Source organism: Scyliorhinus torazame, chromosome 5 (genome assembly GCF_047496885.1).
Source record: "Scyliorhinus torazame isolate Kashiwa2021f chromosome 5, sScyTor2.1, whole genome shotgun sequence".
NCBI lineage: Eukaryota > Metazoa > Chordata > Chondrichthyes > Carcharhiniformes > Scyliorhinidae > Scyliorhinus > Scyliorhinus torazame.
Genome location: NC_092711.1, coordinates 197026198 through 197051571, shown reverse-complemented (window position 1 = coordinate 197051571; position 25374 = coordinate 197026198). Strand labels below are relative to the sequence as shown.

Sequence of the window (25374 nt, the reverse complement as noted above, 5' to 3'; positions counted from 1 at the left end):
CTAAACCCCGGAACCTGCAACATCCATTCCTGTCCCTGCTCTATCCATGTCTCCGAAATGGCCACTACATCGAAGTCCCAGGTACCAACCCATGCTGCCAGTTCCCCTACCTTATTTCGTATACTCCTGGCATTGAAGTAGACACACTTCAAACCACCTACCTGAACACTGGCCCCCTCCTGCGAGGTCAAATCTGAGCTCCTGACCTCTATACTCTCATTCTCCCTTACCCTAAAACTACAATCCAGGTTCCTATGCCCCTGCTGCATTAGTTTAAACCCCCCCAAAGAGCACTAACAAATCTCCCCCCCAGGATATTTGTGCCCCTCAGGTTCAGATGTAGACCATCCTGTCTGTAGAGGTCCCACCTTCCCCAGAAAGAGCCCCAGTTATCCAGAAATCTGAATCCCTCCCGCCTGCACCATCCCTGTAGCCACGTGTTTAATTGCTCTCTCTCCCTATTCCTCATCTCACTATCACGTGGCACGGGCAACAACCCAGAGATAACAACTCTGTTTGTTCTAGTTCTGAGCTTCCATCCTAGCTCCCTGAAAGCCTGCCTGACATCCTTATTCCCTTTCCTACCTATGTCGTTAGTGCCAATGTGGACCACGACTTGGGGCTGCTCCCCCTCCCCCTTAAGGACCCGGAAAACACGATCCGAGACATCACGTACCCCTGCACCTGGGAGGCAACATACCAAACGTGAGTCTCTCACGCTCCCACAAAATCTCCTATCTGTGCCCCTTATTACACAGTAATAAACATGTACATATCTGAATGTAATAACAAATGCACAGGTATTCAAAATCATAGACATGAGTATTGATGGCTATAGACAGAAATACAATAATCTTTATTAGTGTCACTAGTAGGCTTAAATTAACACTGCAATGAAGTTACTGTGAAAATCTCCTCGTCACCACACATAAAGAACAAAGAAAAGTACAGCACAGTAACGGACCCTTTGGTCCTCCAAGCCTGCGCTGACCATGCTGCCTGTCTAACCTAAAACCTGCCACATTTCCAGGGTCTGTATCCCTCTATTCCCATGTATCTGTCAAGATGCTCCTTAAACATTACTGTCGTTCCTGCTTCCACCACCTCCTCCGGCAGTGAGTTCCAGGCACCCACTATCCTCTGTGTAAAAAAACATACCTCGTACATCTCCTCCAAACCTTGCCCCTCGCATCTTAAACCTATGTCCCCACGTAATTTACTCTTCCACCATGGAAAAAAGCTTCTGACTATTCACTCTGTCCATGCCCCTCCTAATTTTGTAGACATCGATCAGGTTGCTCCTCAACCTCCGTCGTTGCAGTGAGAACAAACCAAGTTTATCCAACTGCTTCTCATAGCTAATGCCCTTCATACCAGGCAACATCCTGGTAAACCTCTTCTCCACGCCCTCTAAAGCCTCCACACCCTTCTGGTAGTGTGGTGACCTGAATTGAACATTATATTCCAAGTGTGGCCCAACTAAGGGTCTATACAGCTGCACCATGACTTGCCAATTTTTATACTCAATGCCCCAGCTGATGAAGGCAAGCATCTCGTATATCTTCTTGACTACTTTCTCCACCTGTGTTGCCACTTTCAGTGACATGTAAACCTGTAGACCCAGATCCCTCTGCATGTCAATACTCTCAAGTGTTCTGCCATTTATGGTATATTTCCCATCTATATTAGACCTTCCAAAATGCATCACCACACACTTGTCCGGATTCAACTCCTTCTGCCATCTTTCCGCCCTAGTCTCCAACTGATCTGTACCCTCTGACAGTCCTCATCGTTATCCGCAATTCCACCAACCTTTGTGTCATCCGCAAACTTGCTCATCAGATCAGTTACATTTTCCTCCATATCATTTATATATACTACAAACAGCAAAGGTCCCAGCACTGGTCCCTGAGGAACGCCATTAGTCACAGCCCTCCATTCATAAAAACACCCTTCCACCGCAGCCCACGGTCTTCTCTGACCGAGCCAGTTCTGTATCCATCTTGCTAGTTCACTTCTAACCAGTGTGACTTCAGCTTCTGTACCAGTTTGCCATGAGGGACATTGTCAAAGGCCTTACTGAAGTTCATGTAGACAAGGTCCACTGCCCTACCTTCATCAATCATCTTTGACACTTCCTCGAAAAACTCGATCAAGTCAGTGAGACACGATCTCCCCTTCACAAAACCATGTTGCCTCTCGCTAATACGTCCATTTGCTTCCAAATGGGAGTAAATACTGTCTCAAAGAATCTCGCCAATAATTTTTCTCCCACTGACATAAGTCTCACCGGCCTGTAATTTCCTGGATTATGCTTGCTACCCTTATTAAACCAAGGAACAATATTAGCTATTGTCCAATCCACTGGGACCTCACCTGTAGCCAGTAAGGATACAAAGATTCCTGTCAATGCCCCAGCCATTTCTTCCCTTGCCTCCCTCAGTATTGTGGGGTAGATTCCATTAGGCCCTGGAGACTTATCTACCTTAATGTTGTTCAAGACGCCCAACACCTTTTTAAAAAAATAATGTTTTTAATAAGGCATTTAAAGTTTTAACAATTTTCAAGAAGAAAAAAACCCAAAGTGAACAATACACAGCCAACCAACAACCAAACCCAGCCAACATGGCTTGTGTACACAATTCCCCAATCCCAATTTCCCTCTCACCATTTCCAACCTTATCCAACCCCACATGCCTCCCCCTTTTCTTTTACCTTCCCCCTCCCATCCCCACTGATGACAGCTTAATTTTCCTCAAACCAACACCTTCTTTTTGATCTCAATGCGACCCAGATTATCTCACCCTTCCCAAGACTCATCATAAAATGAAATGAAATGAAAATCGCTTATTGTCACAAGTACCTTCACCTGAGGACTACTCTTATCTTTATCCGACAGTACCTTAAAATTTACTGAATTATGGCCAATGTACACACTTGATCACAAATACGCAATCTCATGGTTAAAACACACATATGCCCATCACAGGGTAACAAACACATAGGTATAGAGATGGTTAGAAACAGACCTGCACACACATGATTACAATCCATGTGCACACATGGAGTTGGATTTATGTTCCCAACCAGCCATGTGTTCAGCAGGGGGCATTAAAATAGTTTGGATGGGTAGCTCACTGCCACTCTACCCACCCTGACCTAGTCACCATAATACAATGGGGTAGATAAGATGCCCATTAGCCTGCCGCCTTGGGCCTAATGAAGTCTTTAAGTTTAAAATGAATGGCTACTTAAGGACCTCAGTCCACCTCCATTGCCATAATATGCTGGGCAATGGAAGAGTGAAATGGTTATTTTCTTCACCCAAAGTGAAAGTTTGGGGACATTATTTAGAAGATGCCCTGTGCACATCTGGGCACCTCTCCGTCCATTCCGTACTAAGATTATAACCACCGCCTTCTGCCTGTTTCCCTGGGCCCAAAAACAGCTCCAACTCTTTCCTTGTCCCCTCTCAAGGGTGTCTGTCCCTCCATGTCGAAGATATGCCTCACCTGCACCCACGGCACAATCCCAGCAGCACCCACTACTGAGTTCAGGCACTGCTGGGACCGTAAGAGCTGCCGGTCAACCAAATTGGCCGTCTGCTTTCGACGATTGCGCTTCTTCCACTGTCGGACAGTGTACATACACGTACACGCATAGATATAAATACATACATGTATAAACATAGTAACAAACACAGATGTACATGTACAATAACAAAAAAATACATTGGCGCGATTTTGTGCCAGCGTTTTCCGTGGGGTCGAATGGTGACGAGATCACATTTTCAGATTCTCCACTACCCCCGCCAGTGATATAAGGTTCCCACCCAGAAAAGTAAATCTTAATGTAATTGGCGGGATTCCCTGCCATATTCAGATTCCTCAACATTAGCAAGGTTTACAACTGCTTTTCAAGAACGGGACCAGGCGATGAGAATCCACTGAGGATGCACAGGTAAGTATAGCTGGTTGGGGGGGGGGGGGGCGGGGAGGGGGTGGAGGCAGGGGATCGACATGGCCTGGCAGTTCCTTAGCACTGCCCCCCGGCACAGCCCCCTGACCCTGCCCCCTGGCACTTTCTCTGGCAGTGCCCCTTGACAGTGCCCATGCGTCATGGAACCCCTCCAGGAAGCTCCATTGGGGGGAGGGTTCCCCTTTGTTGTGGGTGGTTCCCCATGTCTGTCAATGGCTCCCGTGTGTGTGTGGCGGGGGAGGGGGGGGGGGGCGTCCCTGTGTTTTATATCAGAGATTGAGACACGCTTTTAAACAGCAGGGTTTGAGGCGTCCAGCTATTTCCAGCCTCTTCCCGCCAGCATGACGGCGTGAGCCGCACCTCCAGATTTCTCTGCACCGTTTGCGGAATTATCTGGAGAGAAAATCCAGCTGTACAGCCTTTCCCACCTTAGCCAACACGGTGCAGAGAATAGAAAACTCCACCCACAGTTAAAAACATTTACACGTGCACGAAGTTAAAAATACACATTCACACAAATAATCAGAAACACCCGTGTACAGACATGATTACAACTCACAAATATGCAAACACACTTATAAAGACAGTTACAGATACATGCACACATTAGATAACAAAATCTCAGGTTTTCATTCAGTTTAAAACAGACACAGGGATACTCGGTTTCAAACACCCATGAAAACACACAGGACAGAATGTTACTGCCCGGCATGGTGGGGCAGGCCCCATCAAATGCAACAAGTCATTCAAACGTCCATTGACTTCGGCGGCAACACTGAAATTCCGCTCACAGAAACAAATGCAAAATGGTTGTAAGCATATCTATCGAATCGCAGGCTCACTGACATACACACAGAAACAGGGTCACGGATACACTCGCATACCCATGTGGGTGGGAGGCCTTCCAATCAAAAACTCAATGCCTGATCTAGGGACCCGGCATCAGGATGGTGGGGGCATCAGGATGGTGGGGCCCACAGAGAGGCATTCCCTGTCCTTACTGCCAATCCCCCTGGCACCTTGCGACCTCCACCCTATAGCCCCAACCTCCACCATTACTTCCATGTAGCCTGATTCTCTTCGCAATTCTTGGTCTCAGGAGGGTGCATTACCAGTAGCAGCCACCACCCTCCCAGTGGTGCTGCCAGCAATGAGCCACTGCTGGCCTTTGATTGGCCAGCATTCTTCAGGGGGGCAGGATTTCTGTCCACATGGTCCTTGATTCCAGGAAAGCCCACCACTGGCCTGGCAAGATCTGCTTGGTACTTTAGGTAGCGAGCTTTATCGAAAAGAGGTGACCTCGGGTTATCACCGGATAGTCATTCATTGGACGAGACACTGATTACCCACATTCAATTCCGCACACAATTTCAACAATCCACAAACGGTTATAAACATACACATGTAAACGCATGGAAATAAACATGCATGAGCACTCAAGTTCACAATCATTGTTTTCAAACACATATGTCCCCATGTACACACGGTTAAATCACACGCAGTTGAATACATGCTTACAAACACAATCGTGTACATGGTTACACTCAGTTACTAACTCGCACACATACAGATCAGCAGAAACGCAGACACATGCGTATGGATAGAAACACATATCCACACAGCTGCAAACAAGTACATGTATGTACTCAATAATTTAGACATGTTCACAAGCAGTCACACTCATGTTCACACACGTATACTCATAGTCACAAGTACACATATATACACTCATGGTTGCATTCATACGAGTGCACACAAACTTAATCACAAACATGTGCATACACAGAGCTTTAAACATGCAAAACAATCATATACATATATGCAGAAACAAACACGTATGCAGATACTTCAGATGCTCAACAACATCTTTCATTTGTATAACCTTGGTGAACACTGAGAATCACAAGGCGTTTCACTGGAGCATTACCATACAAATATGACACTGATCCTGAGAAGAAACCATTAGGACAGATGAACAAACATTTGGTCAAAGTTGCATGTTTTAAGGCACAGTTTCAAGGAGGAGAAAGAGGTAGAGAACCAGAGATGTTAGGGAGAATTTCTAGAGCTCAGGACCTAGGCAGCTAGAAAAACATGCTGAAGAGATCAAAATGGGAAATGCACAAGTGGCCAGTATTAGAGAGATTGTCAAGGAACGTATGTCTGAATTAAATTACAGAAATAGGGAGGGGGTGGTCATGGGGGGAACTTGAGAATAAAGACCAGAATTTTTAAATATACAGTGATATAACACTGTACAACAGATACAGCGAGGTTCACCTGAGAATGTGCCCCATGGGTAAATAACGTTCAGGTGTCTGTTGGTGATACTGGCATTTGCCAGACCTTTCTCAGTTATTTAAAACCTTGGTTACAACAGAAGACAAGACAATAGTACAAGTACTAACATTACCAGGAGGCCGTGGCGATGCACGGTTCGTGCCCACATCAGTGGGTCTGGATCCCAGCACGGGGCGTTGCCTTCAGTAAAGTAGAGCAAAGGAGTAAGGTGACAAATAGTAATAGGTTAGAGTGCTGGTGGAGTGTTATCTTACTGGGTTAGCCATTCAGCAAACCCAGAATTGGAAGTCAATTTTTAAAAATCTGCAAATAAAGAGCTGGTCACAGTACAGGTGACCGTGAAACTGTGGGATTTTCGGAAAAACCCACCTGGCTCACTAATGTCCTTTAGGGAAGTAAATCAAACATCCTTGTCTGGTCTGGCCTACACGTGTCTCCAGATCCACAGCAATGTGGTTGACTCTTAAACTGCCCCTCTGAAATGGCCCAGCCAGACACATAGCTGGATCAAATAATGGTACCAATAGTTCAAGATGGCTTACCACCAGAACATTCTCAATACTCATATCCTGAGAATAAAGAAAACAACCATGAACTGATGGAATCTAGTTGGAGTTTTGGAATTCTTGGCAAGTGGAATTTGCAGCATATTGGAAATTAGGAGATAATAATTTGAAAAAAAAAAGAGTGGTTTGAGTTTGAATGGCAGGAAGAATGAGCGATTCTTTACCTCATGGTGTAGAGCAGGGTCCCATTGTCCACCAGCCTCAGTAGTTTGTTTGGAGTGGTCATGTTGTGTGCCACTGACTTCTTTCCATTGTGAAAGAAAGTGTCTGGAGTCCAGATCTTGCTGGCCAGAAGGTTGTTTAGTGGCAATATGCGCATGGGCCCTTTAAATTTGAGTCGCTCGTCCTTCCAACTCTGTCGGAAAAACACGTCAACGGTGTACTCCTGCATTCAGGAAAAACAAGGAGGCAATCAGATGGTTAGGAGCATTGTTGTTTCCTTAGCTTGTCCCTGTCGCTATCGCCTCTTCCCAGTTGCATCAAACCCTTCCACCAATATTGCCAATTAAACAAAGAATGAATTCTGTTCACCTGCCTGTCATCAATAAACAACTGTTTCAGGTTCAGTTTGCATTATCTTACAAAGTGGAAGCATAGAATTATTGCAGCACAGATGGAGGCCATTCAGCCTGCACCAGGTCTCTGCAAGGGCAGCTCAGCGAATTCTAATCATCTGACTTTTTCCCCTAGCCCATTCAATTCCTTCTTTATCAGATAAATTTCAAATTTCCTTTTGAAAGCTCTGCTGAAACCTGCCTCCACCACACTCTCAGGAAGTGTATTCCAGATCCTAACCACTCGCTGTGTGAATTTGTCTCCACCACACACTCAAGACAGTACATTCCGGATCCTAACCACTCACTGTTTAAACCTGCCTCCACCACACTCTCAGACAGTACATTCCAGATCCCAATCACGGGCTGTGTGAATCTGTGTCCGCCATACTCTCACACAGTACATTCCACAACCTCACTGCGCAAGCAGGATTTTCCTCATATCACGATTGTTTCTTTTGTTATATACCGCAAATCAGTATCTCTGGTTCTTAATCTCCACCAAGGAAACAGTTTATCTCTATCTACTCTGTCCAGACCCCTCAGGATTTTCAACACCCTCTGTCAAATCACCTCTCTATCTTCACTTCTCCAAGGAAAACAGCCCAAAGTTCTTCAGTTGAAATAGACATATAGACATTAGTAGTAGGGAGGAGGCCATTCATCCCTTCGAGCCTGCTCCACCATTCATTATCATGGCTGATCATCCAACTCAATAGGCTGATCCCTCCTTCTCCCATATTCTATGATCCCCTTTGCCCCATGTTCTATATCGAATTGCTTCTTGGCAACATATAAGATTTACCAATTTACGATCTGACTCCCGTTGAAATCGGAATGGCACGCAGCCAGTAGATCCCGGGAAAGGCCTCACCTTGGATTCCCGATGGTCGTTATGCTTCGCAAGATCTAATGAGATTCCGTGAAGCATTGTAATCTGTATCCCATCCACAATGGGCAGGACCCAGACTTTCAGAGTTGAGCAAGTTTAAACTCATTTAACTCTGCTGACGATGTCAGATTGAACCAGCACCTAGGATCTACCGGCCTGGTCCCCACAAATGGCATTTTCTTGGGTCTCCAAGGAGATCGGAGACCCCTGGGTGGTTGGTTTTGGGCTGATGGCACCCTGGCACTGCTGATGCCACCCTGGCATTTTTATACACTTGCGCAGGTGGCAATGCCAGGCTGCCAGGGGCACTGCCAGGGTGCCAGGTTGGCAGTGCCAAGGTTCCTTGGTGGCTTTTTGCTTGCACCGGGAATTGGGCCCAGGGGTGGCCTGCCCATGTGAGGTGGGTTGCAGGGGCTCAAGGACCCCCCAACAGATGAGTTGGGGCATTGGGGGAGGGGGGGGTCCGTCATGCAGGGGGTGGCCGAGAGGTCAGGGGACGATTTTTCTCTTCTGCACGGAGGATCTCCGGTCACTGGAACTCCTCAGTGTGTGAAATGAAGTGCGGCTTCTGGGGGCATTCCCCGCTGGTGCCCAAAAACACAACCGAGTTCCCAACACTGAACGACCCAGAACATACTATGTTTTGGTTAGATTGCATCCACAGTGTACTGTGGCCTCAACTACTTTCTGTGGGAGCGAATTCACACACTGACCACTCTCTGCACGAAGAAATTTCTCCTCATCTCAAGCCTAAATGATCCTCCATATCCTCAGACTACCACCTTTGGTTCTGGACACCCCCACCACCGGGGACATCCTTCTTGCATCTACCCTATCTATTTTATAGGTTTCTATGAGATTCCCCCTCATTCTTCTGAACTCCAGCAAATACAATCATGACCGACTCAGTCTCTCCTCATACGTCAGTCTGGCCACCCCAGGAATCACTCTGATAAACTTTCTCTGTATTCCTTCTTGAGCAAGAGCATCCTTCCTCAGATAAGGAGGTGAAAACTGCACACAATATTCCAGAATATAATTGCAGAAAGACATCACTGTACTCAAATTCTCCCTCTACGAAGGCCAATATACCATTTGCCTTCTTTACTGCCTGATGCACCTGCCTGCTTAATTTATCTCCATAACTGAAGTACCTCATCTCTAGAAGTATTCCTATAATAATAATAATCTGCACTGTCTCTAATCACATCCTTCCTCGTCGTGGTGGCCAGAACTAGGCCTGATATTGTGCAGTGAGAGAGGATTAATGGTCTCATTGTGAATCTGTCTCTGGGCAACAGCAATCTTAATATGATTAAATTTTGCATTCTGTTTGAGGGAGAGAAGAATGTGTTCCAGACTAGTATTTTAAACTAAAATAAGGACAATTATGAAGGCATGAAAGCAGAGCGAGGTGAAGTGAACTGGCAAATATACTTAAGGGATGTTCAGTGGCAGACATTTATAGGAATATTTCAGAATACACAGAATAAACACATTCCAGTGAGAAAGAAAAAAATCCAACGGGCAGGCCCATTATCTGTGGATAACTAAAACGTTATTAAACAGTAGTAAACTGAAAAAAGTATACATTTGCGCAATGGCGAGTGACAGGTTAGAAGATTGGAAAGACTATAAGGAACACAAAGAGTGACAAAAAGATTGTGAGGGAGGGAAAAGCTAGATACAAGGGAAAGCTAACTAGAAATATAAAGGTGGACAGTAAGAGTTTCTATAGATATTCAAATAAGAAAAGAGTAAAAAAAGTGAGCATTGGCCCTATAGAATGTGCATCTGGGGAATTAGTATTGGAAAAGAGGGCTATGGTGGATGAATTATACAGGTATTTTGCATTGATTTCCATTATAGAGGACACAAATAACATCCCAGAAATAGCTGTAAATTAGGAAATGGAAGAGAGGGAGTAACTCAGGAAAATTGCAATCACCAGTGAAGTGGTATTGAGCAAATAGTTGGGTCTGGAGGCTGACAAATTCCCAGGTCCAGATAGGCTTCATCCTCAATATTGAAAGAAGTGGCCAATTAGATAACTGATGCTGTAGCCACCTGGGTTGGCCACTTCCAGACTTTAAAATGGAGATTCGCTAAGAATGCAGGGAAATTCAGTCAAACGCAGGAAAAGCAAGCAGGTGCAAAGTTTCCTGCATATCAGAACTTGCAGGAACCCAGACAACACTGAAACTGACAACCATCTACATATTGATGAGCGATCCCAGGGAACAATTGGAAACAGTTAAGAAAAACAAGGCCAAGCCAGACTCCTCCGCGCCAGCAGGAGCCAAGACAAAGGAAGGCCAACGGACACTTAGGAACCGCCCAGCGATCAGGGAACAGCTCCAGTATTGGAGAAATCGATCCAAGTGATCAGAACTTAGCCCAATCACTTGGAACCAGGTACGGGGTCCACCCAAAAGAGCGCGGAGTCCCTGGGGATTATAAAATAGAGTCCCCAAGTTCAATTCGTCCTTCTTGGCAGGGTCTCTCAGCAGCTTGAAACAACCTTTGACAGTGACCTGTCTAGTAGCTGCACCAACTAAGTAAGTCTCCAGTCAACGTACGCTGCGAGATAGGCGCTCCTAGCTAACAGTCTATACCAGCTTTGAAGCCTGCAGACTCAGAATCGAATGAAAGGCCATTTGTTCCCCTGACCCTGGTGTGCCAGTTCCAAAGCTAAGTATAGGCCTTTTAGTGTTAGTGTTAGAGATAGTCTAGTAAGTAGAGTTTTATGCATGAGTAGTGATTGACTGTGTATAATAAATGTGTTTTGCTGTGTGGGGCAGATCGACCAAAACTATGGGGTGTTTTGTTGTAATGTTGCCAATTTGAATGGGTACAGGGGCTGTGATGTGTCCCTGCTGTGAATGGCCCGTGAAGCCGCTGAGGGTGATTGTGGCTGTAGTGGGCCACGTGTCTTTTTGGAACATGGTGCATCCTCCAAGGGCCCAGTCCCTTCCCTTTGAATTACCTTCTAATCTCAACTTCCCAAATGGGACACTGGCCTACTCTGCTGCTGGTCGCTGCGACCACAAATTCTTGAGGGTTCATGAAGCGTTCTATTGCCTTCATTGCTATTTTTCCTATCTGAATACTCTCTTTTAAAATTTGGAACGGGGGGTACTAAGGCGGTGCTGTAAACACGGGTACGGCGTTTCTATTTTCCGGAATACAAACTCCTGACAGTTTTTCGCAACAAAATCTATCAGTTTTACCTTATAGCCCAGTTAGTTACGCATGCATTAACACGCTTCCGAATTACGAGGATTGGTCAGAACTGCTTGAACACTTGTGAATATTTCTGTTCCCAATTGGATTCTCAATTCAAATTTTGGGTTCTCTCGGAGTGGTTAGGTCACTTCTAAGTCGAGGTCCCGTCAGATGTCGCCACTAAATGTTGCTAACTTTTGGTTGATTCTTAATTTGTTGCTCATTGTGTCTTTACTTAATTTGCTCTGTTTTATAACCTTTGCTCTAGAGTCGCCAGGTATCTTTATGATACCACCACGAGGTTCAAGTTCAAGTACTGATCAATAACTCAATACACCAGTTAGTACGTTTCAAATCAAAACACATTTATTATACACAATCAATCACTACTCATGCATAAAACTCTACTTACTAGACTATCTCTAACACTAAAAGGCCTATACTTAGCTTTGGAACTGGCCCACCAGGTCAGGGAAAAAATGGCCTTTCGTTCGATTCAGAGTCTGCAGGCTTCCAAGCTTCCAAGTATAGACTGGTAGCTAGGAGCGCCTATCTCGTAGCGTGCGTTGACTGGAGACTTACTTGGTTGGTGCAGCTACTAGGCAGGTAACTGTCAAGAGATGTTTCGAGCTGCTGAGAGACCATGCCAAGAAGGACGAATTGAACTTGGGGGCTCTATTTTATAGTCCCCAGGGGCTCCACACCCTTTTGGGCGGACCCCGTACCTGGTTCCAAGTGATTGGACTAAGTTCTGATCACTTGGATCGATTTCTCCAATACTGGAGCTGTTCCCCGATCGCTGGGCGGTTCCTAAGTGTCCGTTGGCCTTCCTGCTGACGCTGAGGAGTCTGGCTTGGCCTTGTTTTTCTTAACTGTTTCCAATTGTTCCCGGGGATCACTCATTAATATGTAGATGGTTGTCAGTTTCAGTGCTGTCTGGGTTCCTGCAAGCTCTGATATACAGGAAACTTTGCACCTGCTTGCTTTTCCTGCGTTTGACTGAATTTCCCTGCATTCTTAGCGGATCTCCATTTTAAAGTTGGGAAGTGGCCACCCAGGTGGCTACAATGCATTGGATTTAAATTCCAAAATTCCCTAGATTCAGGAAGGTTCCATTAGGTTGGAAGATAGCAAATGTATCTCCTTTATTCAAAAAGGGAGGAAGACAGAAAGCAGGGAATTATTGACCACTGCCATAGGGAAAATGTTAGAAATCATGATTAAAGATGTTATAGCAGGACACATGGAAAAATTAAAGCCAATCAGGCAGAGTCAACATGGTTTGGTAAAAAGGAAAATAATTTTTAATCAATTTCTTGGAATTTTTTGAAGGAGTCATGTGCTGTGGATAAAGATAAAGGTGGATGTACTGTAATGAAATGAAAAATGAAATGAAAATTGCTTATTGTCACAAGTAGGCTTCAAATGAAGTTACTGTGAAAAGCCCCTAGTCGCCACATACCGGCGCCTATACTTAGTTTTCCGTAGGACATTTGATAAAGTGCCACATTAAAGGTTATTACAGGAAGAAAAGTGCCACATTAAAGGTTATTACAGGAAGTAAAAGCTCACGGTGTAGAAGGTAACATATTGGAATGGACAGAAGATTGACTATCTAACAGGAAGCAAGGAGTCAGTATAAATGATCCATAGAGACCACAAGACATAGAATCATAGAATTTACAGTGCAGAAGGAGGCCATTCGGACCATCGAGTCTGCACCGGCTCTTGAAAAGAGCAGCCCACTGAAGCCCACACCTCATCACATCCCCATAACCCAGTAGCCCCACCTAACGTAAGGGCAATTTAGCATGGCCAATCCACCTAACCTGCACATCTTTGGACTGTGGGAGGAAACCGGAGCACCCGGAGGAAACCCATGTAGACACGGGGAGAACGTGCAGACTCCGCACAGACGGTGACCCAGACAGTGACCCAAGCGGGAATCGAACCTGGGACCCTAAAGCTGTGAAGCAACTGTGCTAACCACTATGAAGAATTAGGCTATTTGGCCCATCATGTCTGCTCCACCATTCAACCTTTCTTAGGTTGGCAGGATTACCACAGGAATCAGTATTGAGACCTCAATTCTTTACAATTTGTATAAATGAATTGGATGAAGGGACTGAAGGTATGTTTGCGAATTTTGCTGATGCCACAAAGATAGGTCAGGAAGTAAACTGTGAACAGGACATAAGGACTCTACGAAGGAACACAGATAAAATAAGTGAATAGACAAAGATCTGGCAAATGTAATATTATGTGGGAAAATGTGAAATTGTCCATTTTGGAAAGAAAAATAAAAGATAAATGGATTATTTAAATGATTAAAGATTGCAGAACTCTTGAGGTACAGAGGGACCCAGCTGTCCGAGTGCATGAATCACGAAAGACTAGTCTACAGGTACAGCAAGTAATTAGGAAAGCTAATAAAACATTGTTTATTCTGAGGGAAATTGATTCCAAAAGTAAGGAGATTATGCTTCAGTTGTACAAGGCATTGGGGAGACCACATCTCGAGAATTGTGTACGGTATTGGTGCCCTTATTAAGGAAAAGATGTAAATGCGCTAGAGGCAGTTCAAAGAAGGTTTATTTAATCAGTCGGTTGTGTTATGATGAAAGTTTGGTGAGGTTAGGTTTGTTAATCATCAGAGCTTATAAGAGTAAGAGGCGACTTGATTGAAACCTTTAAAACCCTGAGGAGTATTGACAGGGTGGATGTGGAGAGGATGTTTCCTCTTGTCTGTTGTGTGGCACTGTATCAAACCACATTTGGAAGTCCTTGTACACCACATAAATAGCATTACCTCCATCAATCCTCTCCACAAATCTCAAGCAACTGCAGAAGCTGTTTTGCAGTAACATTAATGATGCTGTCAAACATGCAGTTTGGCATGTGTTCTGACACTGAGTTCTCTGAATGGGTGGGGTTTGTCCTTGCCCATGGTGACAATTTTGGTGTGCCTTCATCCCACATCAAACTGGAAGAAGTATTTTCTGAGGTCAAACTCCTCTATTCCCAACTATCCTGCCACAAACCAGCATGCATTAAAGATACTAAATCCTTGAAAGTGTGCCTAGCTGATCTGTGAGTTCTCCCAGTGAGACAGAGAAGACAGCCAGGAGTGAGACAGCAAAGAGTGAGTTTGGGAATTTGAATCGAGGTGGGAATTTGAAGCTGGGTGGGGAGGAAGTGCTTTTTGTGACTGGTAAGTAGTGTTTCTGTTTTTCTGTTTCCTTTCATTGGTATATATATATATTTTTTTTCTTCATTGTTTATTTATTTATTTAAATTTTTTGGGGGGGGGAAATTGAAATTGTTGAAGTTAACCGAAGGTTTAAGACATGCAGGAGATCTCAGACCCGTGTCATGCTCCTCGTGTGCGATGTGGGAGCTCAGGGACACATCCACTGTCCCTGGCTCCTTCACGTGCAAGAAGTGTGTCCAGTTGCAGCTCCTGTTAGACCGCTTGACGGCTCTGGAGCTGGGGATGGACTCACTTTGGAGCATCCGCGATGCTGAGGACGTTGTGGATAGCATGTTTAGCGAGTTGGTCACACCGCAGGTGAAAGGTACTGAGGGAGATAGTAAATGGGTGACCAAAAGACAGAGCAAGAGTAGGAAGGCAGTGCAGGTGTCCTCTGAGGTCATCTCCCTGCAAAACAGATATACCGCTTTGGATACTGTTGAGGGAGATGGCTCACCAGGGGAAGGCAGCAGCAGCCAGGTTCATGGCACCGTGGCTGGCTCTGCTGCGCAGCTGGGCAGGAAGAAGAATGGCAGGGCTATAGTGATAGGGGACTCAATTGTAAGGGGAATAGACAGGAGGTTCTGCGGACGCAATCGAGACTCCAGGATGGTATGTTGCCTCCCTGGTGCAAGGGTCAAGGATGTCTCAGAGTGGCTGCAGGACATTCTGGGGGGGGGGGGGGGGGTGAACAGCCAGCTGTCGTGGTGCACATAGGCACCAACGATATAGGTAAAAAATGAGACGAGGTCCTAGAAGCTGAATTTAGGGAGCTAGGAGTTAAACTAAAATGTAGGACCTCAAAGATAGTAATCTCAGGGTTGCTACCAGTGCCACGAGCTAGTCAGAGTAGGAATGTCAGGATAGAGAGGATGAATACGTGGCTCGAGAGATGGTGCAAGAGGGAGGGATTCAAATTCCTGGGACATTGGAACCGGTTCTGGGGGAGGTGGGACCAGTACAAACCGGACGGTCTGCACCTGGGCAGGACTGGAACCGATGTCCTAGGGGGGGTGTTTCCTAGAGCTGTTGGGGAGAGTTTAAACTAATGTGGCAGGGGGGTGGGAACCGTGCAGGAAGTTGGAAGGTAGTAAAACAGGGACAGAAATAAAAGGCAGTAAGGGGGAAAGTGTAAGGCAGAGAAGCCATAGTCAAAAATCAAAAAGGGCGACAGTACAAGGTACAGTGACTGAGGGGAGCTCAGTGAATAGGACCAGGAATACTAAAAGAAATAAAACGGGAAGTGAAAACATTAATGGTAAGCGACGCGGCAGGTTGTTACAGGAAGATATGGGTTCGACGACAAGGAAAATTAGGAGAAAGGTTAAGAGGAAATATAACTTAGGAGAGGTTACTGATCGAGGTGTTAAGATTAAGAACAGGGGTAAAAAAGCCAACATAAAAGTGTACTTTACCTGAATGCTCGTAGTATTCGGAATAAGGTAAATGAGTTGATGGCGCAAATCATTGTGAATGACTATGATTTAGTGGCCATTACTGAAACATGGTTAAAGGATGGCCATGACTGGGAGTTAAATATCCGAGGGTATCAAACTTTTCGGAAGGACAGAGTGGATGGTAAGGGAGGTGGTGTAGCTCTGTTATTTAAGGATGACATCCGGGCAACAGTAAAGGATGACATCGGTGCTATGGAGGATAAGGTTGAATCCATTTGGGTGGAAATCAGGAATAGTAAGGCGAAAAAGTCACTGATAGGAGTAATCTATAGGCCACCAAATAGTAACATTATGGTGGGGCAGGCAATAAACAAAGAAATAACAGATGCATGTAGAAATGGTACAGCAGTTATCATGGGGGATTTTAATCTACATGTTGATTGGTTTAACCAGGTCGGTCAAGGCAGCCTTGAGGAGAAGTTTATAGAATGTATCTGCGATAGTTTCCTCGAACAGTATGTAATGGAACCTACGAGGGAACAAGCGGTCCTAGATCTGGTCCTGTGTAATGAGACAGGATTGATTCAGGATCTCATAGTTAGGGATCCTCTCGGCAGGAGCGATCACAATATGGTGGAATTTAAAATACAGATGGAGGGTGAGAAGGTAAAATCAAACACTCGTGTTTTGTGCTTAAACAAAGGAGATTACAATGGGATGAGTGAAGAACCAGCTAAGGTAGACTGGGAGCAAAGACTTTATGGTGAAACAGTTGAGGAACAGTGGAGAACCTTCCAAGTGATTTTTCACAGTGCCCAGCAAAGGTTTATACCAACAAAAAGGAAGGACGGTAAAAAGAGGGAAAATCGACCGTGGATATCTGAGGAAATAAGGGAGAGTATCAAATTGAAGGAAAAAACATACAAAGTAGCAAAGATCAGTGGGAGACTAGAGGACTGGGAAATCTTTAGGGGGCAACAGAAAGCTACTAAAAAAGCTATAAAGAAGAGTAAGATAGATTATGAGAGTAAACTTGCTCAGAATATAAAAACAGATAGTAAAAGTTTCTACAAATACATAAAACAAAAAAGAGTGGCTAAGGTAAACATTGGTCCTTTAGAGGATGAGAAGGGAGATTTAATAATGGGAGATGAGGAAATGGCTGAGGAACTGAACAGGTTTTTTGGATCAGTCTTCACAGTGGAAGACACAAATAACATGCCAGTGACTGATGGAAATGAGGCTATGACATGTGAGGACCTTGAGAGGATTGATATCACCAAGGAGGTAGTGATGGGCAAGCTAATGGGGCTAAAGGTAGACATGTCTCCTGGCCCTGATGGAATGCATCCCAGAGTGCTAAAAGAGATGGCTAGGGAAATTGCAAATGCACTAGTGATAATTTACCAAAATTCACTAGACTCTGGGGTGGTCCCGGCGGATTGGAAATTAGCAAACGTGACACCACTGTTTAAAAAATGAGGTAGGCAGAAAGCGGGTAATTATAGGCCAGTGACCTTAACTTCGGTAGTAGGGAAGATGCTGGAATCTATCATCAAGGAAGAAATAGCGAGGCATCTGGATGGAAATTGTCCCATTGGACAGACGCAGCATGGGTTCATAAAGGGCAGGTTGTGCCTAACTAATTTAGTGGAATTTTTTGAGGACATTAACAGTGCGGTAGATAACGGGGAGCCAATGGATGTGGTATATCTGGATTTCCAGAAAGCCTTTGACAAGGTGCCACACAAAAGGTTGTTGCATGGATAGAGGATTGGTTAATTAATAGAAAGCAAAGAGTGGGGATTCATGGGTGCCTCTCTGGTTGGCAATCAGTAGCTAGTGGTGTCCCTCAGGGATCAGTGTTGGGCCCACAACTGTTCACAATTTACATAGATGATTTGGAGTTGGGGACCAAGGGCAATGTGTCCAAGTTTGCAGACGACACTAAGATAAGTGGTAAAGCAAAAAGTGCAGAGGATACTGGAAGTCTGCAGAGGGATTTGGATAGGCTAAGTGAATGGGCTAGGGTCTGGCAGATGGAATACAATGTTGACAAATGTGAGGTTATCCATTTTGGTAGGAATAACAGCAAAAGGGATTATTATTTAAATGATAAAATATTAAAACATGCTGCTGTGCAGAGAGACCTGGGTGTGCTAGTGCATGAGTCGCAGAAAGTTGGTTTTCAGGTGCAACAGGTGATTAAGAAGGCAAATGGAATTTTGTCCTTCATTGCTAGAGGGATGGAGTTTAAGACTAGGGAGGTTCTGCTGCAATTGTATAAGGTGTTAGTGAGGCCACACCTGGAGTATTGTGTTCAGTTTTGGTCTCCTTACTTGAGAAAGGACGTACTGGCGCTGGAGGGTGTGCAGAGGAGATTCACTAGGTTAATCCCAGAGCTGAAGGGGTTGGATTACGAGGAGAGGTTGAGTAGACTGGGACTGTACTCGTTGGAATTTAGAAGGATGAGGGGGGATCTTATAGAAACATATAAGATTATGAAGGGAATAGATAGGATAGATGCGGGCAGGTTGTTTCCACTGGCGGGTGAAAGCAGAACTAGGGGGCATAGCCTCAAAATAAGGGGAAGTAGATTTAGGACTGAGTTTAGGAGGAGCTTCTTCACCCAAAGGGTTGTGAATCTATGGCATTTCTTGCCCAGTGAAGCAGTAGAGGCTCCTTCATTAAATGTTTTCAAGATAAAGATAGATAGTTTTTTGAAGAATAAAGGGATTAAGGGTTATGGTGTTCGGGCCGGAAAGTGGAGCTGAGTCCACAAAAGATCAGCCATGATCTCATTGAATGGCGGAGCAGGCTCGAGGGGCCAGATGGCCTACTTCTGCTCCTAGTTCTTATGTTCTTATGTTTATGATCTAGCACACACATATTGTGGGATTCTGAGCAACTTGGCTGATTTTCACATGCAAACTGAATGTCTAGTAGCATTGCAAGGCCTTAAGGCCAACTCAGACATACAGACCTGTAAACCCAACAAACGTACTGGAATGATCATCCTTAATATGTGTGACTACGTTGACTGAATGCACACCATTCTTAATGATGGGTCAATATTTGTATCCATTGGACCCGTCACATAGCATGGCCAGACAACCCTGCTTGAAAGCAAGTTGCAAAAATCCTTATTGGATTCGAGTAAGATTAACAAGCGGCTGGGTAACAAAAAAAGGTAGCATTCATCCTCACTGCTCACTACATCCTTCTTCTTCTACATCCACATATGTATGGGCTGCTCAAGACAGACAGAAGTGATGTCCTTCTTTTCTGTCTCTAACTGGTTTATCACAACATGAATTGGTCAAATTGTTGGGTGAGTTGCTGCAACCAGTTTTGAACAAATTTTCCACATACACAGGATTCCTTCACCTTTGCGAACACCATGCAGGACTTACATATCAATACTGATGCTGTGTGGATGTGCTCATTTGTCATTGCGAACCAATTCATCAATGTACCATTCAAGGAAGCCTTCGGTATTCGCACAGCTGCGTTATAACATGGCGATCTAGACCGGCTGACATTGTGTGAATCTGTATTCATTAAATTTATGAACTCAGCAATTCACGCAGTCAAGTTCAGTTTCAACAACACAGTGAATGCTCAAATAACTGGTGTTACCATGGGGACCCGCTCTAGGAGCAGCTCTCACAAACATCATTGTTGGGTTCCATGAGAAACACTTCTTCAATGGAATGACACCTAACCTCCTCCCCCTTGCATATTTCCAATACATTGATGATACCTTTGTTAGATTTGAATCCGCAGCTGCCTGTAAGAATTTCCTTGCACACCTTAATGAGTTTCATCTATGGAACCCACCTTAGAAATGGGACAGTCAAATGAGCTCCCTTTCCTTGATGTGTCAGTTGAGAAATCTACGAGGGAGTTCTCTACTGTCGTCTATCACATGCCCACCTTCACTGGTCAACGTACACATTGAGATTCTGACAGTTCCATGTGCTATAAGATTAACCTCATCAGCAACCTCAGAAATAAGGCCTGAACCATTTGCTTGATGCTGAAATAGGAGCACATTTAAGACACCCTGTGGGATAATATCTAGCCTGATCAGATCATTGCTTGCTACATAACGCACAAACTCATGAACGGGCCTAAAGCTACGACTTTTGGCTCTGAAAAGTGTTCAGTCTTCCTCAGATTACCCTGGAAGGGTAAGGTACCTCAAAACTTCAGTCACAGGTGAAAACTTGGGTCACAGGTGAAAACAGGTGAAGTTAGCTATTTCACGCTTTTGCAACACGAGTGGCATTCTCCACTAACAGGATGGTGCCGTCAAGTGAAAGAGACATTCTACCTGTCACACAAATTAATAATGTGGTCTATGAGCTTCAATGCCAGTTTGATGCCAGGTATGTTGGCTGTATGTCCCAAAGACTGACAGAACATATCAGACAACCTGTTCCAACCACAGTTCACAATGGACAACGTACTGACCGTACCCAATAAGCCCATCCTTGCAAAACCCAAAACACAGTGTCCAACATTCGATGTGATTCTGCACATGAGAACATTTGCTAAACAACCATGATTGCACTAAGAAGTACACAGAAAACCAATTTAAGATTATAAATTGGTCTCAGTGTGGCTCACTTACACATGCTTGAAGCCACATATATTCACAGATATTGAATTCTGTCCTTTGCAGACAGAAGGAGCATGTCCACGCATTGCACCTTTTTCAACTTAATTAAAGCCATTTCATGGTTCATTCCCCACATGGCAACACCTTGACCAATCAGAGTCAAAGAACAAAGAACAATACAGCACCGGAACTGGCCCTTCGGCCCTCCAAGCCTGTACTGGTCATGATACCAACCTTGGCCCAAAACCCTCAGCACTTCCTTGTGCCGTATCTCTCTATACCCATCCCATCCATATATTTTTCAAGATGCCTTTTGAACGCCATTAATGTATCTGCTTCCACAAGCTCCCCATGCAATTCGATCCAGGCACTTACCCTCATCTGCGTAAAAAACCCGCCTCGTACATCTCCTCTAAACTTTGCTCCAGGATGTTAAACCTATGCCCTCTGGTGACTGACCCCTCCACGCTGGGAAAGAGTGCCTGCCCATCCACTCTATCCATGCCGCTCATAATCTTGTAGACCTCTATCAGGTCACCCCACAACCTCGGTCTTTCGAATGAAAATAGTCTGTGTCTATTCAGCCTCTCCACAGAGCCAACACCCTCCAGACCAGGCAACATTCTGGTCAACCTCCTCTGCACCCTCTCCAAAGCCTCCACATCCTTCTGGTAGTGTGGAGACCAGAATTGTGCATAATATTCCAAATGATTCCAAAAGGTTCTACACAACTGTAGCATGACTTGCCAGTTTTTATACTTGATGCCCCATCCAATGAAGGCAAGCATTGATTTCTTGACTACCTTGTCCACTTGTGTTCCCACTTTCAAAGATCTGTGGACCTACGTGCCCAGATCTCTCTGACATTCTATATTCCCAAGTGTTTTTCCATTTATGGTATATTTTCCCTCTATATTAGACCTACCAAAATGCATTACCTGACATTTGTCTGGATTAAACGCCATTTGCCATTTCTCTGCACAAGTTTCCAACCTACCTATGTCCTGCTCTATCCTCTGACAATCCTCAACATGATCTGCTATTCCACCAACCTTGGTGTCATCTGCAAATTTACTAATCAGCCTGGTTTAAATTTGAACACAAGCTTGACAGTTAACTGTTCCCTGGTACATTCCTAATGGTAACAGCTCCATCAGTTAGAGTCCACTTGCCAACCAATCAACACTTGCTGCTCAGGCAGTATAAATTATTACTATTGGAAATCTGTTTTGATGGGTACAAGATGAAAAGCTTTCATAGCATGTCTCGTTTTTTTCAGCAATACTCCAGCAAGTTAGTCAAACACAATTTTTCCTCAACACATTCCTGCTGGATTTCCTCAATTAACCATTGTTTTATATGTGCGCATTGCTGACTAAGAAGGTGGTGATGAGCTGCCTACTTGAACTGCTGCAGTCCATGTGGTGTAGGTACACCCACAATGTTGTCAGGGAGGGAGTTCCAGGATTTTGGCCCAGTGACAGTGAGGGAAAGGCGACATATTGACTTGGAGGGGAACATCCAAGTGGTTGTGTTCTCGGGCTGCCTTTGCCCTTCTAGATGGTAGTGGCACGAGTTTGAAAGGTGCTGTCAAAGGATACTTTGTGACTTTCTGCAGAGCATTTTGTTGATAGTGCACACGGCTGTCCCTGTTCATCGGTAGTGGAGGAATTGAATGATTGTCGATGGGGTGTCAATCAAGCCAGGCTCATTTGTCCTGGATGGTGTCAAGCTTCTTGAGTGTTGTTAGAGTTGCACTCATCCAGGCAAGAAGAGAGTATTCCATCATACTCCTGACTTGAACCCATCCAGGATTCTCCATTCTTTCCCATCCCTCGGACCCCATTGTTGCTAACTCCAGCCTTTACCGTGTATTCACCATACCCTCTGGTCTTCCCCTCTCCAAAACTGAATGTGCTGTATTCAGCAAAGGACTCAGCGAATTTCAGGCTCGACATAATGCTGAGCTTTTCTTCCACCACCTTCAGCACTGCGCTTACTTCTGCGGGCGGGAGTCCTCCCCCGTCCAACAGATCCTTTTATCCGCCTCCCATACTCTCCCTCCACCTGACCCCTCCAACCGTCCGCTTACCTGCTCTTTTCATTCATAAATGCTGGCGTGACATTGATCTTCTCAATTTCTCTGCTCCTCTGACCCACTCGAGCCTGTCTCCTGCACTTGTTGCACTTTGCTCTCTCAGATCCAACCCTGACTTTGTCATCCATGCTGTCCACAAGGATGGGGTCATTGTTGTCTGGCGTACTGACCTCTACCATGCAGAGGTTGAGCACCAACTCTCAGATGCTTCTTCCTACCTCTCCCTGTACCATGACCCAACCATCGAGCAGCAAGCCGTTGTTTCCAGGACTCTCACTGACCTCAGCTCCTCTGGAGATCTTCCCTCCGCAGCTCCCAACCCTAGTGTCCTAGCCCTGGACAGGCCGCTTCTACCTCCCCCCCCCCCAAAACCAACAAACAGGACTGTCCTGGTAGGCCCATCATTACAGCCTATTCCTGCCCAACTGAACTCATTTCTTCCCATCTTGACTCCATCCTCTCACCTCCTGTCCAGTCCCTTCTCACCTACATCTGCAATTCTTCTGATGTCCTACAATATATCAACTTCAGTTTCCCAGTCCTAATTGTCTCCTCTTTATCATGGATATCCAATCCCTCTATACCTCTGTTCCCCACCAGGATGGTCAGAGGGCTCTCCGCTTCTTCCTCGAACAGATACCTGAACAATCCCCATCCACCACCATTCCTCTGTCTGGCTGAACTTGTCCTCTCACTGTAGCCATCTGGGATGGCCACGTCCCGATTACAAAATGGACACTTGCAAAGAATGCAAGGAAAATTAGACAATACCGAAAAAGAAAGCAGGTGCAAGGTCTGTCTGTTGATTAGAGCCTTAGCTCTCAGACAGGACCGGTACTGCTAAGCCATCTACATACTAATGAGCCATCCCTGGGAACAAAAGGCAACATTTAGGTAAACAATGTTAAGCCAGACATCCCGGCGCAGAGGAGACTAAAACAAAGGAAACCAACGGCCACCTAGGACACGTCCAGCAACCAGGGAACCCACCCCTCTATAGGAGGAACATCGATAAGGACAATTGGGAAACGGCCCAATTAATTGGGGCCAAGTTCAAGGCCCGCCCAAAAGCGCGCGAAGCCCTTTTGGGGTATAAAAAGGACTCCCCAAGAGAGGATCTCTCTCTTGGCTCTCAGCGAGGAGAGACCTGACTAGCAGCTACACCAGACCAAGTAAGTTCCAAGTCAACGCACACTACGAGATAGATGCTCCTAGTTGCTACCCTGTAAACAGCTCAACCCAGCAGCCTCAGAACCGAGCAATGGCCATTGTTCCTCTGACTGAGTGGGCACCCGAAGCTAAGTATAGGCTTTTAGTCAGAGTGATAGTTTAGGTTGTAGAGTTTTATGCAGGAGTAGATTTGACTGTGTGTAAATAAATGAGCATTGCTTTGAACTTACTAACTGGTGTATTGAGTCTTTGATCAGTATTCGGTTTTGAACCTTGTGGCAATATCGAAAGATACCTGGCGACTCTTGAGCAAATGTAATTAAACAGAGCCAAGTTAAGAGACAACAGTAAGTTAGCAACATTTACTGGCGATATCTGATGGGACTTGACTTAGAAGTGGCATAACCACTCCGAGAGAACCCAAATTTGAATTGAGAATCCAATTGGAAACAGAAAAACCATAAGCGTAAGAACAGTACTGATCAAGCCTCTGAGATTAAGAAGTGTGTTAATGCATTCATACTAACAGGAATATAAGGTAAACTTGAGAGATTTTGTTGCGTAAAACTGTCGGGAGTTTTGTAGGCCGGAAATTAACGTGAGCCGTACCCGTGTTTACATCACTTTATCACCCACTGTTCCAAATTCAGCAGAGAACCTAGATAGAGAAAATGGCAATGAAGGCAATGGAACACCTTATGAACCCCCAGGAATTCGAGGTCGCAGCGACCAGTAGAGTAGGACAGTGTCCGGTTTGGGAAGATGAGATCAGGAAATATCTCAAAGGGAAAGGATGGCCCCTGGAGTGAATTCTGCGCTAATGAGGAAACAGGTCCCGGGAGTATAGGACATACTTGGTGGGAGACCTGTCAGAGATCCACAAGAAGAGCTTAGGGAAAGCTCGCAAGCCGATGGCAATCGTGTCCTGTTTGGCACAATTGCGAGGCACCGAGGAGGTCGTTGGGACGCTCCGTAGAAAGATAGAGGAGAGAGACAGAAGTAGTGAGGTAGACATGAGCAAGGTAGAGAAGGAGAATAGAGATTTAAAAGAGCAGTAAGCAGCAAGGGACAGAGAGGTGGATAATGTCAAGAGGGCACACCAGTCTTGTCTCGCGCATTTGAGTAGTTTCCAAACGCAATCCGATAACGTGCAGTCTTGGTAAGACAAGAGACCGAGCAACAAGTTGAGAAATTGCAGAAACAGTGCAATGATCTGAAAGCAGCCCTACGAGCACTCCATACTTCCACGACGGAACAAAGACAGAGCTCGGTAGACCACGCAAAGTGCCGGAAGCAAATTGCAGAATTGCAATCTCTGC

At 45.2% G+C, this 25374-nt stretch overlaps 1 protein-coding gene across 1 annotated transcript in view; it reads right to left on the bottom strand.

Annotated features, from left to right (window-relative positions):
* The window catches only part of LOC140420864 (gamma-aminobutyric acid receptor subunit alpha-3-like), a 632301-nt gene that overhangs the window by 251938 nt on the left and 354989 nt on the right, over window positions 1-25374 (bottom strand). The window contains exon 5 of the mRNA XM_072504959.1: window positions 7010-7230. Within this exon, the coding sequence (XP_072361060.1) occupies window positions 7010-7230 (221 nt within the window). The remainder of the gene's footprint in view (window positions 1-7009; window positions 7231-25374) is intronic.